The 13,314-nt window shown below is 39.4% G+C and overlaps 1 protein-coding gene across 2 annotated transcripts in view; it reads left to right on the forward strand.

Annotated features, from left to right (window-relative positions):
• The window catches only part of LOC145352481 (serine/threonine-protein phosphatase 2A 56 kDa regulatory subunit epsilon isoform), a 73,579-nt gene that overhangs the window by 39,956 nt on the left and 20,309 nt on the right, over positions 1–13,314 (forward strand). For both annotated transcript variants that reach the window (XM_080202393.1, XM_080202392.1), the window contains exons 2-5: positions 5,740–5,936; positions 7,316–7,417; positions 9,412–9,504; positions 10,964–11,094. In XM_080202393.1, the coding sequence (XP_080058519.1) occupies positions 5,811–5,936; positions 7,316–7,417; positions 9,412–9,504; positions 10,964–11,094 (452 nt within the window). In that variant the 5' untranslated portion in view covers positions 5,740–5,810. The remainder of the gene's footprint in view (positions 1–5,739; positions 5,937–7,315; positions 7,418–9,411; positions 9,505–10,963; positions 11,095–13,314) is intronic.

Here is a 13,314-nt window from a genome sequence, read left to right on the forward strand (position 1 = left end):
AATAACCTAGCTTAAATTTTATTATCTTCTCTGTATTCTGGATTTCCCCACCAGAGGAAATAGTTTGTCTATCCTGGCAAATCCCTTTAGCATTTTGAACACTGATTCAAACATCTCAAGCTTCAAACCTCAAGGGAATACAAGCCAACTTTATGTAATCTCTTGTCAATTCAAGCCACTAAATCCTAGTACTATTCTAGTGAATCTAGCGAACGTGGACTAATGTCAAGGACATTGTACTGTTTCTGAGGATCTAAGCCCAAAACAGAGTTTGACTCTCGGTGTATCTGACCAAAGGTCTGTACAGGCAGAGCATCACTTCCATATTTTTGTATTTTATACTCCTTGAGATAAGCCAACATTCCATTAACCTTTTTAATTTCTTTTTATACCTGTGCATGAACATTTAGTGATACATTTACACTGGCATTTAAATCCCATTGCTTTTCCACAGGTTCTAGTCTCTTCTATTAATATTCCAATTAGTCTGTCTTGGATCTGAAAGAAATGACTTCAGACTGCCCCACTGAATGCAGAATTCCATCTGCTGTAGCTTTTCCCACTGTATCTGTATCAAATGGTAATTTTTCCTGTATGCTACTAAATAGCAGATTTTTTGGGAGGCACCATAATAAAGTCACGTTTTCTCATGCAAGATGCTTTTGGCACTGTGGTTGACTAAATGCCTGGTTATATTTCTTCACAGTCTTGGCTAAAAAAAGTGAACTCGATCAAGATTAGTGATTGAATTGGGCTGTTTTTTATTTAAAACTGTATCCTATATTGCAATCATCTATTCAATATCATTAATGAAAAAGTATACATAATTCCCCTTAACGCTCTCCAGATTAAAACATTCAGTTAATTTGTCGTTATTTGGTAGAACAGACTTTCAGCATTGCTTGAAAAACAGGAAAAAAGTCTATTTTTCTAACACTATCTGATTACTTACTCTGATTAACAAGGAAAGGTTGGTTGCCTTATCTGAATAGCTATTAAAACAGCTCCTATAGAATCCATTATATGATGGCATCAAGCACTTACTGATTTTAAGGCACCAGCGAATTATGTTGGTAGTTCTATTGCATGTAATTAAATATTCAGAAATGTTATTGAAACTTGTACACAATGCATACACAGAATTGTAAATGGATGTTGCTATTGGCTACACTTTATGTAATGTATGTGAAAGGAATGGTTTTCAGTATTGATTATGTATCCAGGAAGATTTATTGATCAAGCACACAGCAGAATAATACCTAAGCTTTCAAGCAGCAGCTAATTGTGGTGAGTTATCATGCATGTTTGATAGCAGTGGACTTGCATGGTATTTTAAATGAAGACTTATTGAGCTGGAGTTGTTGCCCAACATATTGCTGTATGCATCCAAGGTCAATGCTTAAAAGGGGCATGCAACCTTAGGTTTATTGCAATATGCTACAGACCTACCATGTTTGAAGCCCAGGTGCAATGTTGGGTTAGTTTGCACGCAGCCAGTGCTGGGTGTCTTTATTCAGGAAAACCAGGTCAGAATGGGCCTCTCAGGCCATTCTTTAAGAAGCTGTTGATGGTTGCAATCCACGAGGTAAATGTTTCAATATGATTGCTTTAAATGTGGAGCCACAAGGGAATGTGGGAAAAATGATCCCATTTTAAAGCCATGAGCTGCTGCCAAGCTGGATTTGATTTTGGAATAATTGGGAAAAATAAATTAGTTTAAATGATCTGTCTTCATAACAGCAGCTAAATGTATGGCAAAATGTCTACTCTCAAGACTTTCTATTAAAACTAGGTATAGGATCAAAGTTATCATATATGGCGCCACTTCTTTTGAAAAGAGCAAGTATGAAGACTGCATGTGCCATTACATAGTTTGAAAAAGCATCAGTGAAATTTGGACTCTAATGTTCATCCAACTGTGTTCGTTGACTTTGTTTTGAAGCATTTAGCATAAGCGACACAAAATAAAATTAAGTTCGGCGAGGTGGTGCTGTTATGGTAATGCTGTTGGACTAGCAATCTAAGTACCCAGGCTAATTCACTGGGAACACAGATTCAAATCTCACCACTGCAGTTGGTAGAATTTCAATTTAATACAATCTGGAGCTAAATTAGTCTCAATCATGAAACAATTGTTGATCATCATAAAAACCCACCTGGCTTACTAATTCCTTAAGGAATTAGCTGATCTGACCTGCATGTGACCCTAAACCTACAGAAATGGGATTAACTCTTAATGCCATCTGAAGTCAATAATGAAAGCAGATGGACCACCTGACATCGACACACCCAGCCCTGTTGGCATTGAAAAGTTGTCCTTGCTAATATTTGGGGACCTGTACCAAAATTGGGGGGAATGTCCTACAGACTAGTGAAGCAGCCTGACACAATCATGAAATCATACCTTACAGACCCTGTCCTGTGCATGACCATCATCACCTGTGACTATGTCCTGTCCCACATGGAGGACCAACCCAGCAGAGGTAGTGACACAGTGGTGTATAATTAGCTGGGAAGGTCAGCATTGACTTGGATCCTTTGAAAACTCATGGCATTAGGTCAGATATGAGTAAGGAAACATTCAGCTGATGACCATCCTTCAGCTGATGAATCAGTACTTCTCCATGTTTGAAACCACTTGGAAGAGGGTGGAAGGGCAGAAATATACCGAGTTGTTTACTGGAGTGTCTGTCACAGCTTGGTAGCATGACTGAGCTGGACGAGTCTTGAAGGACATGGTTGCTAGGTTGCTAGACTACTAGGTCTGCAGCAAGTGGTGAGGGTATCGACAAGAAGGAAAAACCTACTTGGCCTCATCTTTGCCAATCTATCTGATGCAGATGCATCTGTCCGTGGTATTTGTAAGAGTGAACGCCAGCTGGTCCTGAACTCAAAGCCCTGTCTTCACATTGAGAATACTTCTATCATGTTGTGTTGCACTATGGATAAATTTTGAACAAATCTAGCAGCACTCAACCGGGCATTCATGAGGTACTGAGAGTCATCAACAGCAGCAGAACTGTATTCAACCACAATCTGTACCTCATGGCCTGGCATATCCCCACTCTGCCATTACCATCATGCTGGGGAATGAACCATGCCAGGTGCAGGACCAAGCATTTACCTGAAAGAGGTGTTAACCTGGCGAGCCTCCTCCATGGTGAGTCAAACAATGTAAAGCATACGCTAGACAGAGCTAAGTGATCCCACAGCCAACGGATCAGATCAAAGCTCTGCTGTCCTGCCACATTCAGTCATGAATGATGGTGGACAATTAAATAACTAAATAAAAGAGGAGGCTCCAGAAACATCTCCATCCTCAATGATCCTGGAGCTCAAAACAGCTGCAGAAAAGCATTTACAGCCATCTTCAGTGAGAAGTGCAAGTTGGTGATCCATATTGTCGTCCTCATGTCCCCAGTACTAATCTTGTCCTCCTCAGGTGGTCCCCAGATGCTAATCTTCAGCTGATTCTGTTCAGTCCATCTGATATTAAGAAAGGGCTGAAGACACTGGTACAGCAAAGGCTGACACGATTTCAGCAATAATATAGAAAACTTGAGCTCCTGAACTATTCGTACTATTATTCAATATGTTATAGCAGGGCTCATCACCTCCTGGGTAATTGGGGATGGGCAATAAATGCTGGATGAACCAGTGACTACGACATCCCATGAAAGAATGCATTTTTAAGAAGTTCACGTAACATCACTTCCACACAGATTATCTTGATCATTGAACAAGCTGTACTGGACTGGGAGCTGTTACTTCTGTGGCCCAAGCAACGTTCTTCAATGATATCAATGGAAAATGTGTGCAGGCAGTGGCCTGAGTGCTGCTGCCAGTCCCTAGGGAATCAACATGGATCTATTTGGCTGTTACTAGTGTATGATCTACAGGTGCCAACAAGATATGGAGGGATAAAATTTGAAATTGTACTGTGGGCTGTTTTCCCCAGTTGGAGCAGCAGGGATTCTTATTAAAATTTCATGCATACCACTGTTTTATAGAAATCAATGCATTGGAGTTGAATGAGAAAAGGGAGGAACTCGTCAAAAGTAAAGGAGTAAACGTACAAGCATTGTTTTTGTCTGTTGCACTGCCTATTTTCTGGGTTGCTTGATGATGACTGTGTACTTTTGATTTGAAGCAATTTGTATTTGGCAAGGCTTTGCACTCAAGCTACATTGTTAACCATGTTTTTATGTTGTCAAATCTGCCCTCTATTGGCTGAACTTCAAAATGAAGTTTATATAAATGTTTCTTTAGGATTTCATGCAGAATTTGTGTATCCCACTTGAAGGTGATTTTTGAATAATGCCATAGTGCAGCTCGGGGAGCTTTTTTGTTCAGGGACCATATTATATATATTTTTCCACCCAATGCAATTTAGGAGCAGATTTCGGAATGATACATTTGGCGCAACAGTAAATTGAATTTTTTAAAAGTTGAGGTTTCAAGGAAAGAAACATTTTGCTGAGCAAGAATATAACAATATCATAGGTAATAAAAATCCACAGTGTGAATGTGTCAGTGTTTGTGTGAGTGAGAGTGGGTGCTTGAGTTTGTGCTGGTGAGCATGAGAGAGAAAGTTGAGATTTGATGCAAGGCAGACTGACCCCCACATAACACACTCAGGACCTTGTACTGCCGTCCACACACTTTCAGTCACTAGCTCGCACACATGTCTCCACACTGTCACTCTCACCCCCACACACCCCTCCTCCCTTCCTGGTTCAGATGTAACTTCACCCTCCCAGGGACAGACGTGATCTTGCCCTCCCCCTTGAGAAAATTGAGACTGCCAGATGTCTGGACCCTTAGATCTGAGCAACCAATAGCACAGCAAACTCCTCCCCTCCAAGCACCCACAAGACACTTTTTTTCTCTTGCATGCAAACCTCCACTCTCTCATATGTATTCTTTTCGGACACTTGAGCTTTCTCTGCTGTGCACCATCTGTCATTGGTGTGCTCATGCACTGGTTTCCACCACCTCTGACCCTACCTGCTCCCATTGAACATGCCTTTCCACTCCGATCCCCAGTTAGAAACAGATACTCAAAACTTTCTTGTCAACTGCTGACTGGTGTTCGCTTATCAAATTGCAGGCTGGCTTCACCCTACATAGGTTGGGACTGGTTGTCTAAAAGCTGCCAATGAATGGAATAACTAACTAATCTGTATTTGACTGAGCAGGCACAGAATCTTCAGTTTCAGGAAGTTTTGAAGTTGACCTGCTACTTGGGAGGACCAAAGTATGATGCCTTGTGGACCAAATCAGGCCCATATGCTGCGGCTTGGAAATGTATTAAATAGTGGTCCGTTGCTAAATATTTTGAGAAAAGCTTGTACGGCTAGGTACAGATTCAGTCAAATTTTAGCTGAGTATTGAAGTGAGGACTAATCCATAAGTGGAAATGAATTACAGTAGCAAAGCACTTTAAGTAGGCTGGATGTTGGTACCCTTTTACTTTGCTCTTGTGTAGAATTAAGATTCACAGCATTTCACTGAGCTAACTTGTACACTCCTGAAAAGCGTGAAATTTAGCCGAGAATTGTTTTTACTGAATTGCTTTTCAGTTGATTTGTTGAACGGAATGTTAACTTTTTACCTAAATACAAATTTATATTCTGAAATTCAAGCTGTATTTCAAAATGAGACTACGCTTGCTCTTGACTGCTAAATTGATCTATTTCAACTAATTCTGAATTTACTCTGTTTCTCACTCCTCGTTAGACGTCTCCACAACTGAGAAGGCAGTGGTCTTCCAGAAGAAATTACAACAGTGTTGTGTTGTATTTGACTTCATGGATTCACTAGCAGATCTTAAACTGAAGGAGTACAAGCGCGCTACCCTTAATGAACTGGTGGACTTTGTTGCAGTTGGTCGCGGAATCTTGACAGAACAGAACTACCCTGAAGTAGTTAAAATGGTACGTTTTTGCCCGACAAGCTTTTTTCCCCTAACTTTTTCTGCATCTTGTCCCCAATCATTGGGAATCCAAATAGGCCCCACTCTGAAATTTAATCCGACACGTTATCCTCAATACTACTTGATCACACTTTTGGCTATCCCTCCAGGTATCGTTTTTCTCAGTGCCATTTTTGCTTTTAAGTCAGCTTGATCCTCAATGGGACACGTCTGCGTAAAGATTCTGGATGCAAGATATTCCCTGTTACGTTATTTCAGACTCCCAACTGGCTACTCTTTTGGCCTCACCCATTCACTGCAGCTGTCAAATCTGCTCAGTCATGTTACCACTTAAAATTTTTGATGCTGTTATCCACAATAATCCCTTGTTCTCTTCTACTTTCACTATTCCACTGAAATGGCTGCCTTAAGCCCAAGAGGAAGAAACTTGTATATGTTTAATGCAGAAGTGTTTTGTTGCCTTAGCTGGATCCTGCTCTTGTCCCCCAGCATTTTTCCACAGAATTAGCTCAGCTGCCTTCAGTGCTGTACGGTGCTGGCTTTTTGGAGTAATTCAGCCATTCATATTCCCACACTCTTTCCTCATATCACACAAAGATTTTACTGTGAAATATTTATCCACTTAATTTTTGAAAGCAACCATGAAATCTGCACCATCCGGGCAGTGCATTTCAAATTGTAGTCACTCGTTGCTTTTAAAAAGATCTTCTTAATGTTGCCATTGTTTTGTTGCCATTGGCTTTTGCCAATTATCTTAAACCTGTTTCCTCTGTCTATTGACTGTCCAGCCAGTAGAAACTATTTCTGTGTCTAAGCCCTTCATCATTTAACCACCCCTCTCATCTCTTTTTGGTCTTCTCTTCTCTAAGAACAATCCCTGCTGTAGAAAGTTTAGCAAGAATGAAATCCTCTTAGTGCTGGGTTCAGGGGACAGCAGTGTATTCGTTTATGATAATGTATGTCCATCTGATTTTTTTATCTATACAGGAACTTCAATACTAGAACTAAAATACAATCTGACATATTTGATCTAAGATACTTCATCAAAATACTTGGAAGTCAATCTTCAGAAAACACAACATCCAAGTATTGGTTTATACTTGATGCTTAATGAGTTTCATGTGTACTTTATTCTTGACAGTTGGCCTATCTATTCAGTAGTTTCCAGGGGCTTCTGTATTAATCCATTAGCTGTGATTTTGAACAGGGCATTAATTTTTCCTGTCCTTAATGCATGGAACATTGACAGAAACTCAGAGATGCTGTTGAAATAGTTGCGCAGTTTGTTTTTGTCAGAACATAGCTCTCTAATCAAAATTTATTGGAAAGGATTAAAAGGGGAGAATTCAATGTTTAATATAGTACTCTATTTTGTTATAGGTTTCTTTCAATATATTTAGGACACTTCCACCTTCAGAGATATCAGACTTTGATCCAGAAGAAGATGAACCAATGCTTGAAGCATCCTGGCCTCATTTACAGGTGAAACACTGCAAGTTCATTCGTAAAATATTTGGTTAACATGCTTCAGTTATTTGAGATGTAGTTTGGCCAAATAGGGTTGTTGGAAAGGGTTTAGAATTCATAATTCCTAAAATCTGAGCCTATTGGACCTGAAATTTGATCTTTTAAAATTCCTTCATGGGATATGCTGGCAAAATCTTCAGCTTCTTCTCTGCTGCCACCAGACTTTTGAATGTACCTACAATACATTAAGCTGATTTTTCTCTGCATCCTATCTGTGACTGCAACACTATATTCTGCACTCACTCCTTTCCTTCTCCCCTGTGAACTCTATGAATGGTATGCTTTGTATGGCATGCAAAAAACAATAGTTTTCACTGTATCCCAATACTTGTAACAAGAAGTCAAATCATTTGTTGTTAACCCCTAATTGCCCCTGAATTGAATAGCATGCCAAGCCATTCCAGGGGGCAGTTGAGATCAACCTTATTGTATTTGCCTGGAGTAACATGTAGGCTGGGCCCAAGTGGGGTCTTGCAATAGCCGATGACAGTTTCATGGTCACTGTGACACAGAGCAGCTTTCAATTCCACCTGCAGCCATGGCTGGGCTGGGTTTGAACCAGTGTCCCAGCTTATTGAGTCCAGTGACATTGCCACTACTGAACCATCTCCCCTGAATCATTTCCACAAGGGCACATTTATTGAAGAGTGCTTTGACATTAAATATGTTTGTTGAAGAAAAATGTTCTTGGGGTTTAGATCACACTGACAGAAAGCTAAATACAGTTTCCCAACTTGCAAGTTGAAACTTAAACTGTAAGTAGTTGTGGCAGCATCTGTGGAGACAGATACAGAGCCAACTTTGAGTCTGTATGACTCTTCAGCGCCCTGGAGAGTCATGCATTTTCAAAACTTTAACTCTTTCGCTGTCCACAGATGCTGCCAGAACTCTGTTCTTTGTGTTTTTTCCCAGGTTGATTAGATAGGCTCATCACCCAGTGGGGGTAAACCATTGCGACAGTGGTCCTTCAGAAGTTTGCTTTTGTTTGTTTATTCATTGGATATGAGCATCACTGGCAAGAGCAGCATGTATTGTTCATTTCTGATTTCCCCAGAGGAGGTGGAGGTGAATTGCCTTGAACCACTGAGGCCCATGTGGCGTAGGTAATTTCAGTGCAGTGAGGGAGAAAGTTCCAGAATTTTGACAGTGAAGGAATGATGATATATTTCCAAGTCATTGTGGCAGAATAGGTGAATTGCAGGTGGTGGGGTGTTCTGTACACCTGTTACCCTTCTCCTAGGTGGTAACAGTTGCGTGTTTAGAAGGTGCTGTCAGGAGATCTTGGAGAGTTACTTTGGTACAGATAGTGTACGCTGCTGCCACTGGTGATGGAATGAATGAATCTTTCGAGTGATGGGTGAGGTTTTTGATCAAGTAGATCATTGTGTGCTGGATGATGTCAGACTGCTTCACTGCTGGAATTTAAGGGAATCACGAGATGAGTCTCTAACCTGATCTTGGAGCCACAGTATTTATATGGCTGGTCCAGTTAATTTTCCTTTAATGGAAACCTCCAGTATGCTTGTCATAGGAGGTTTGCAGAAGTAATATCCACCTGCACCTAAAATGTGTACAAGCTATGTACATCTCGGTTCCTTTCCCCCCTCACTTTTGTTCTCCTGATGGGGAAAAGTTCAAGTGTTCTTTGCATCAGAATGGATTATTGTGTATTTAACCATTGTATATTATAAGAATTGCTAATTTGGGTCATGACCATTAATTCTTCTTTCTTGCAATGTGATGCATCTTTCAGTAAAGCACTGATATTTTAATTTGTGTATGTGGGTGGATGCATATTCCCTGCCTACACTATCCAGCTTCTTTTTGGTGGGCAGAGGGAAAAAAGTGGAAATCAACAAGAAATGATGGTTTTTTTAACCTAATATTTTTAGTTTTCTATTTAGAAATAAGTGTTGTTACCTAATTGTAATTTAACTTAACTCTTGCAGCTTGTATATGAATTCTTCATTCGATTTTTGGAGAGTCAAGAATTCCAACCTAGTATTGCCAAAAAGTATGTAGATCAAAAATTTATATTGCAGGTGCGTATTTTTTTGACTAGATAATAAATGGTACATTGCCTTTACTTTCTTGGAACCAACTGTTCATGAAGCTGAGGAATCAAGTACTATAGTAGTATTCTCTGGCATAATATTTATAAATTTGTGTACAGATAATATGTTGAACATACTTTCGAAACTCACTTTTGTAAACTTTCGTTGTTGTGCTATTGATTTCCCCTTGTGGTTCACCTTGGCCAGTGCAAGTGCATATGCTGTAATAGGACCTGAATAGTCTACAAGACTGCCACGATTATTGATTAAATTGTCGTTCGTCAGTTTGACATTAACCTCTGTGTCTTCCTTTAAATTTATCTGATCTGTTCCAAGTTTAATATTTTCAAGCACTCACAGAAATTCTTATCTGCTATTTACATTTTGGCCTGAATACAATTTAACATTAAGTTTGAAGATTCAAGAAATGTGGCCATATCCCCTGATTTGATACATTAGATTCTGCATTTATCTCTGTTCCAAATTGCCCTTTGGTCAATTTGCACATAAAATCTTCCCAGAAGAGACTGTTTTCAAGATCCATTTGGTTCTTCCAGTTGTAATGGGGATGATTAAGGTAGTTATGAATTCACTGCTAATCTGCATGCTTGTGAGTGCAGTTCACTGACATGTTGATATGTGCCATCATGTACCAAAGTACTCAATGTGGAATGTTTGCTGGATGACTGCAGAGTCCTGCTCATGATTGTGAGGCCATGAAGTATATCATACCTGTACTGACTTTGAAGAATTTTGTCCTATTCCTCTTCCCTTTGTGCATTTCCTTTTAATCTCATGTTGTGAGATCCCTCCGTTTTAGGGACATTGCTTTAGCAGGTTATTCCATGAAATTAGATTTCCATGTATTGACATATTCACTTAATTACGTTTTGGGTTTTGAGAATTCTTTGCTGATTTGCCGTTGATTATCCTTCCCAGCGTGTCACTACAGTGCCCAGAATCTGATGATATCTACCCAAGTGAATTTCAAAAATGTCAAAACCTTAATGATGTAAAATGTTTCGCACAGTTTAATTTTATGACTAGAAAATATATACTACTGTGATTTCAAGAACAGTGATGTCAGTGTTTATTATAGGAAGGTGCCACTTCTTGCATTTTTAAACATTTCACTGTAGACTACTGATTTGAAAATTAACTAAAACATCCTGATATTTCAACCTAAACGTTATAGTCTTGAGATTAGTTCCTTTTGCAACCTACATGTTTAATTGAATGAAAATATATTAGATTTCTGAACAGTCACAGTAGTAAAATGTTTTTTAGGAATTAAAGGTGTTAGCATGTTACTACTATTATGTTGAACTTCTGTGATTATAAAGTTGGAAGTATGGTGACTGCAAAAAAAAAAGAGAAGATCTGAAGTATTTGTGATAGATGAACTTTACAGCAAAGTTGAATTTTTTTTTCCCTGATTTGTTTTCAGCTTTTAGAGTTATTCAACAGTGAGGACCCCCGAGAACGAGACTACCTAAAGACTGTCCTGCACAGAATTTATGGAAAGTTTCTTGGACTTAGAGCATTTATCCGGAAGCAAATTAACAATATTTTTCTACAGTGAGTGTGCAATTGCCTGTTGAGTCAATGGTTGCTTTGAATGTAATTGTGCAAGTGTACTTTTTTAGTACTAGGTAATGCTCGACGCTAATTTAAGATCTTGATGACTTACTTCACCCCCACCAAAATTAGCAGCCTTACACAGTTTGTAGTGCTTTCCATGAAGGAAATTGCCATTGGATATGGTTACAGAAGCTTCCAGTAACACCAAGGGAACCCCTTGTTTTAATGGAGTGACTACTTCTGGTGTCAGGGAGACTAATTGGGTACTCTAGAACTCCCTGTGCAATTGTAGAAAATTCATATAGATTATGAATAGCTGAAGTTCTCACACTGATCTTTGTAGCACTCCACTGGTCATAGCCTCCAAGCTTGACAATGCCCCTTTTAATCCCTATCTCTGTAGAAAGCTGGTTAGCAGATAGGAAGCTAAGAGCTGGCATAAATGGGTCTTTGGTTGCAGGCAGTGACTAATGGGGTGCCACAAGGATCTGTGCCAAGACCCCAGCTGTTTACATTATATATTAATGATTTGGAAGAGGAAACTGAATGTGTTGCCTCCAAGTTTGCAGTAGGTGTGAGAGCTTCGTCATTTGGAAAAGTGGATTTGAGTGGGCATGTGCATGGCAGATGCAATATAATGTGGATAAATGTGAGGTTATTCACTTCAATAGCAAAAATAAGAAGGCAGATTATTATTTGAATGGGTATAAGAGAAGTGGATGCTGAGCGAGACCTTGATGTCCTCGTGCATCAATCACAAAGTAAGCGCGCAGGTGCAACAAACAATAAAGGAGACAAATGGTATGTTGCTCTTCATAGCAAGAGGATTGAGTATTGAAATAGGAATGTTTTGCTGCAATTATATACGGCATTAGTGAAGCCACGTCTGGCGTATTCTGTCCTCTTTTGGTGTCCTTGCTATAAAGGGAGTGCAGCGAATGTTTACCAGGCTGATTCCTGAGATCGTAGGTCTGTCATATGAGGGCAGACTAAGTCAGTTAGGGTTGTGTTTATTGGAGCTTAAGAGTGAGAAGGGATCGCGTAGAAGCTTAAAGTTCTAACAGGGTTAGACGTGGTAGATTCAGAAAGAATAGTCCCAATGGCGGGCAAATCCAGAACTAGGAGTCATAGTTTGAGGATTAGGAGTAAACCTTTTAGGACTGAGGGAGGAGAAATTTCTTCACCCAGAGAGTGATGAATGTGTGGAATTCGCTGTCAAAAAAGTAGTTAAGGTCAAAACATTTTGATTTCAAGAAGAAATTAAATATAGCTTTTGGGTTTAAAGGGATATGGGAAAAGGTGTGATCAAGATGTTGAATGTGAAGATCAGCCATGATCAAAATGAATGGCAGAGTTGGTTTGAAGGGCTGAATAGCCTAAGCCTGCTTCTATTTTCTATGTTTCTATATTTCTATATTACTTTGCTTCCTGTCTCATAGCCATTCCTCTATTTTGTACTATTACATTACCCCTAATTCCATGAACGTAATCTTTCATAACCTTTTTGTGTGGTATCTAATTGGTGCCTTTGGAATTGCAAGTATTGTACATCTGCTGGTTCCCTTTTTTATTCTAACGTGCCAGTTAAATCCTCTAGAAACTAAGCAATTTGCCAAGCACTATTTTTCTTTTGTAAATCCATGTTGACTTTGTCTGATCATACTATGCATTAAGAGTTCCTCAATGATAGATTCCAGCATTTCCCCAATGACTGATGTCAGGCTAACTGGCCTGTACTTCTATTTTCTCTCTTTTGATTGACAAGGGAGTTGAAAAGTTACAGGGACAGGCAGGAGAATGGAGTTGAAACTACAGTTCAGTCAATCATGATCATGTTGACTTGCAGAGCAGATTCAAGCAGCTGAACAGCCTACTGTTGCTCCTCCTCCTCAAGTTCTTGCATGTTCTTTCCCACCTTAATTGAATTGTGAACATTTGCTTACTTCCAGTACACTTCAGACCATTCTAGAATGTGGGGAATTTTGGAAAGTCATTATCTGAGAATGTAACAGAAATTAGGAGGGGGCTTCCTTTTTATTCTGCAGTTTCTGCAAAGGCCAATAAGCCAAGTGCCGAAAATATGATATGCTGGTCACACAAATGTTAGAGCTAGCCAGCCTATTGATTGTCAATATTTCACAGGTAACGTGAGGTTTGAATTCACTATTTGAGAATATTAAGATGGTGCCTTTAAATTCAAATGTTTTGTTAATTTTT

This window comes from Carcharhinus amblyrhynchos, chromosome 14 (assembly GCF_965287045.1).
Source record: "Carcharhinus amblyrhynchos chromosome 14, sCarAmb.v2.hapA, whole genome shotgun sequence".
NCBI lineage: Eukaryota > Metazoa > Chordata > Chondrichthyes > Carcharhiniformes > Carcharhinidae > Carcharhinus > Carcharhinus amblyrhynchos.